Below are 4,683 nucleotides of genomic sequence, written 5' to 3'. Positions count from 1 at the left end.
AGTTATAACCGAGCTCCTCCTGAATCTGTGTTGTCTGTGTGAGTTGAATGATTGGATACTAGAGTGTTGGCAGAAAGGATTGGTCAACAGTGAATTAAGGGATAGCAGGTGCAAAAGCGAATTGATGATCGTAGTTCTTCTTGAGTCTGAGGATTCACAAAAGGGGCCGCGTGGCTCAAGCTCAACTCATGTGATGATATTGCATAATCTCTTATGCATCTTCAGCTTAACCTGAGGTACTTTGCTGCAGGTCAGAGTTATTTAATTGACATAAGCAACACAATTCTCTTTGAAGTTTCATGTCTTATCTTATGTTTTTGTTATCTCAAACACCAAAACTCACAGATAATGTTGTGTGATTGGAAAAAAAAATTGGTTAAGAGGTGCAGGGACCTTATTTGCTGTCATAATGACAGTTGCTTTCACTTTAACTTTTAAAGATTGTGTTATTGAATGGACCAGAAATATTATCATTTCCCAACTCAGATGACTGTTGCTTGGCTTCTTGTGTTTTCTTGTGAGCTGCTAGAAGAGATAACTGCTCTTTTAATTCTAGAATGGTTTGGTGTCATGGATCAGAAGCTGTAATGGAAGGCAGCAAAAAAGCACAAGGCTCAAGCTAATCAACTTATATTGACACCTTGTATTGCCCTTCCATGTCTAGCTTATGTGCTTTTGTTCCCAAAGAATATTTTTTCTCTTGAACAGCTCTGTTCTTATCACCTTGCAACTTGGAATTCTGCAGCTTCCCAAGAGGCTGTGAGAGTCAGTAATTTGTCACACATGGCAGCAATTTCTTGGTTCACATTTTCCAGTCTTGCTTTAATTTCATCATTGTGAGGAAAGGAACTACACTCAAGTTTGGCAATAGCTTATGGTTAACTATCTCTTTTAACTGGGACATTGGCAGCTGATTGTTGAACCAGATCAATAGAAATTCTTCCATTCACTGAGGTTTCAGGTATTGAGAGTGGCGGCAGTGACATCAGCATCATTGAGGATGGAGACACCATGGTAAGCTTAATACTTCTCTTTCAGACCTAAAGGCTTTTCACTCAATGGTATCAACATGGGTGCACAGCTTGGACTTGACAAGCGACTCCTCTCTGGCAGTTATGGCGGGAAGATCAGGCAAGACCTTCTCTTTGTCCTTGTCAGTCCGTTTCCAGCCAAGCAAATCAAGCTCCTCATCTTTGGGCTGGTTCAGGGTCTGGGAGCGACTGGCTGTGGGTCACAGATTTGGATCCAAATGCTGCACAATCAATCCACATCAGCAAACGGCCAGAAAGCAAGAGAGAGAAATGGGACAGACCATGGTACGGGCATGCGTCTCAAACCTGCGGTCGCTGGCAACCATGCACAACACTTTCAGGCGGACCAGGATGGCAATGATTCCTCTCTTAATCCTTGCGCCAAGGATCTTGGCTTGTCTGCTTTTTTCCTCTTAGAGCCAGTGTCAGATAAGGATGAGGGAGTAGTAAGACAAGCAGGAGTACAAGCAACCAAGAGGAAGCAGATCTGATAAAAGATCTTGGGCACTGACTGGATATTTTGGCCTGCTCAGCATATGAGCGGGCAAGATGCTGGGCTTAGAGTCTAGAAAAAGGACACAAGTTTTTTGTACCCACCTGTATACTCTTGGTGCGCGGGAACAGTGTGTTGAGCACTTCATAGACGTGGAGAAGTTTTGAAAGGAAGAAGAAACTCTGTCAGGAATAGAGATTGCCCATTAGACCTGGGTACCCGTGGTAATTTTGGGCAAAATCAGACACCCAGACACGGACCCGGCACCCGTTCTGCGGGTACCGGCGGTAACTGCAGCGGGTATCATGGGTACCCTCCACTATTTTTATGATTTTTCAGGCACTTTTATGAAATTCCTTGCCGTTGTATAAATTTGTTGAAAACAAATCAAGCTCTAGTTACAACACTTTTTTTACCTTTGGTCTTTGAGCCTTGTTCTTTTTCCTCCTGGATACCATCCTTCCATTTTCTGAGCAAACCGGGTTGGATCAGGTTGTTTTTCAAGTAAAAAGCGACCGTCATACCCCTACTGATTGAAATTGAGCTGAGATGGTGTCTCTTTTCTGAAACGTAATCGCGTCCAAAGGAGAAAGCCCGCTCAACATCGACAGATGTAGCTGGATTTAATAAAAATAAGCAAATCAAACTAAAACAATGGTGAATCATGATTACATACCTGGGAAACTCGGCACATCAAGAGCCATTTGGGCTAGCCCACCATGGGTATTTCCACCGCTCTTTTGTTGAACCCACCATCTCAGCGCATTGATTGGGTTCCCGTTGTCTAAAATCAGGCCAGATGACAGCCATTGATTGAGCGGATCATTTGAGAACTGGGCTGATTGGGCGGCCAACACAAGCTGTGCAAGATGTCCTGTCTTTCGCTGAAACATTCAGTTGTCAGCTAAGCAAGCATTGAAGGGGCCCAAAAAAATCTTACTTTGTTTGATTCAATTGGTTGACTGGAGGTTGGAGAGTTGATTTTGTAATTCAAATCAAACATTTCGCGTGTGAGCCAAACAGCTTCTTCAATCCATTCTTTCTCCCATCCAGCAATCTCAAAATATTTTTCCTTGAAAGACGGGTGGAGTATCGTCAAAATGATTGCAAATGATTAGATGTTAGCAGAAGTTGATTGAAAGAAGATATTCAGGAGATTGTGGAAGGCACCCATGGCAATACAATACAAGGGTGAGCAGTCGGTGAGTGTATAATATTTGTTTGTAAGCTGCAGGCCTAGTTGGCATTTGTTTCGAAGCGCAGGTGGATACTTTTCACCCTCTCCTTTGATCACACTGGAAAGATGCTCTGTGATCTCATCAATAAAGATGATTATGTGAGTTAGTCAAGCCGATCCAGTCGAAGATATCTGAAGGGTCTGTTTGTAAAAGATCCGGAGTATTGAAACCAAGTCATGTGCCAATTGGATACCACCTTTGTCAATGTGATGTCTCCGAGCCAACCCATATTTTCGGTCCTTTTGCCAAATAAAAATGGGGGGAATCTGGTTGGATTTCTTGGGATAAAGAAATACAAGCAGAGAGAGAAGAAAGAAAGAGAGAAAAGAGAAGATCAGGCCCGGACTTTAAGTCTTAATTAATTGATCTGGGCTATTCTCAACCTGGAAAAGTTGGATGCCAGCTGTGCAAGGCCAAGAAAGAGTGCAACATCCTCCACTCACAACAAGGAAACGTTGGTGGGATTCAGAAGTAGGGTTACTACTCTGCTCTGGTTTTGTAGGTCTTAACCAGAGATAACCTTTTGATCTTTTAAGATTGAAAGAGTTGAAGAAAAGAGGAAGCAATCAAGAGAAAAAGAGTTTCACTCTGGATAAGCAAGGTTCAGTGAAAAGAGTCTACTTACTGTCAATATCCTAGGCGCCTGTGACGGTAGGTATACTGGGAGCGTGGTAGTCTCTTTGGTGGTGATCCTGGGTTATCTGGGGTGTGGTTCTGGTGTGCTGAAGTCTGTGGATCCTCCAGCTGCATGAGGGATCCTGACTTCGAAAATTTTCAAAGTTGGATGACATAATCACACATGTACATGTGGTTTGGAGCACTCAGGCGCGACTACACGGCGCTGCTGCGCACGTGTGTCACAAACCACAAACTCTATGAAGGAGTAGAGATATTGGAAAGTGATCAGTGAACACTAGAGTCAAAATTGCAAGAGAAATCGGAATCTGAAGTCAAAACAACCTTATGTATTAAGGTTAAAAATATATGAGCACATTTAGGTATAAAATGGAGATAAAAGGCAGTTTTAGGTCAACTGTGTTGACTCTAAGGCTGACAATACTGCCACAAAAAAATTATGAGAATTTTTTGGTTAGATTAACAAAAAACTGTGAAATGTTACTCACATTGCTTTCTTGCATTGAATTATTCCTTCAATCTGGGAAAAGGTGGAGTTCCATCTTGTTTGAACATCTCTCTCAATGTTGTGAGGTTTATTGCAGTTCATCTCAACGCATAATTCAACAAACTCCGCCCTTGAATTGGGAGATTTACAAAGCTTGCAAGCTATAGCTCGGAACTGGGAAGATAAAAAATGAGATTACGCATCAAGTTAGGAGGATAATTGAGAAAGAAATACCTTTTGCAAACTTTTGTTGCACAAGACTGAAGTGTAAGCATCATTTTCGTCATCCTCATCACTCAAATCCTGGATGTCATTGATTGATAATTCCGGCTCCAATGTTTCATCTTGGTTGGATAGGTCTAAATCTTCTCTTTTGGCAAGGTCTTCTTTGCTAGGATCTTGGTTGCCTCTGATGGAAATTTCTGGGTCGTATCTGGATTCCAAAAGAGGCAAAAAGTCACTTTAGATAATGTTTATTTATATTAAATATTTGTACAACTTGCCTAAGGATCTGTACATTGGCATCTTCATCTTCTGAACCTTCTTCTGATCCCAAATCGGACTCCAGCTTGTGGTTTGTTTCATTTTTGTTGAAGTTTTTCAAAATTGAGCGGACAATCAAATTCAGGATGTGTGCGAAACACCTGATCCACTGTGAATCACCTTTAAATTGAGGCCATTTAAACTTCTTCATTTTACCAACCATTGAAAAGTTGTTTGAGGAATTGTCTGTGACAATGCCACAAATCTGATCAAGAAAACATTTCAGCTTGTAAAGTTTGTAGCGAGATCAGCATT

The 4,683-nt window shown here is 41.7% G+C and overlaps 1 protein-coding gene across 1 annotated transcript; it reads right to left on the bottom strand.

The window, feature by feature from the left end:
* Positions 1-1,051: 1,051 nt before the first annotated feature.
* On the bottom strand, positions 1,052-1,357 carry PtA15_11A271 (uncharacterized protein; the record flags this gene model as incomplete). Its single annotated transcript, XM_053161162.1, has 2 exons — positions 1,052-1,224; positions 1,321-1,357. 2 exons carry the CDS (start codon positions 1,355-1,357, stop codon positions 1,052-1,054), a joined length of 210 nt encoding a protein of 69 aa, XP_053025136.1.
* Between the last annotated feature and the right edge of the window lie 3,326 nt (positions 1,358-4,683).

Source organism: Puccinia triticina, chromosome 11A (genome assembly GCF_026914185.1).
Source record: "Puccinia triticina chromosome 11A, complete sequence".
NCBI lineage: Eukaryota > Fungi > Basidiomycota > Pucciniomycetes > Pucciniales > Pucciniaceae > Puccinia > Puccinia triticina.
Note: the sequence above shows the minus strand (reverse complement) of the source record. Positions and strands in the feature narration are given on the sequence as shown.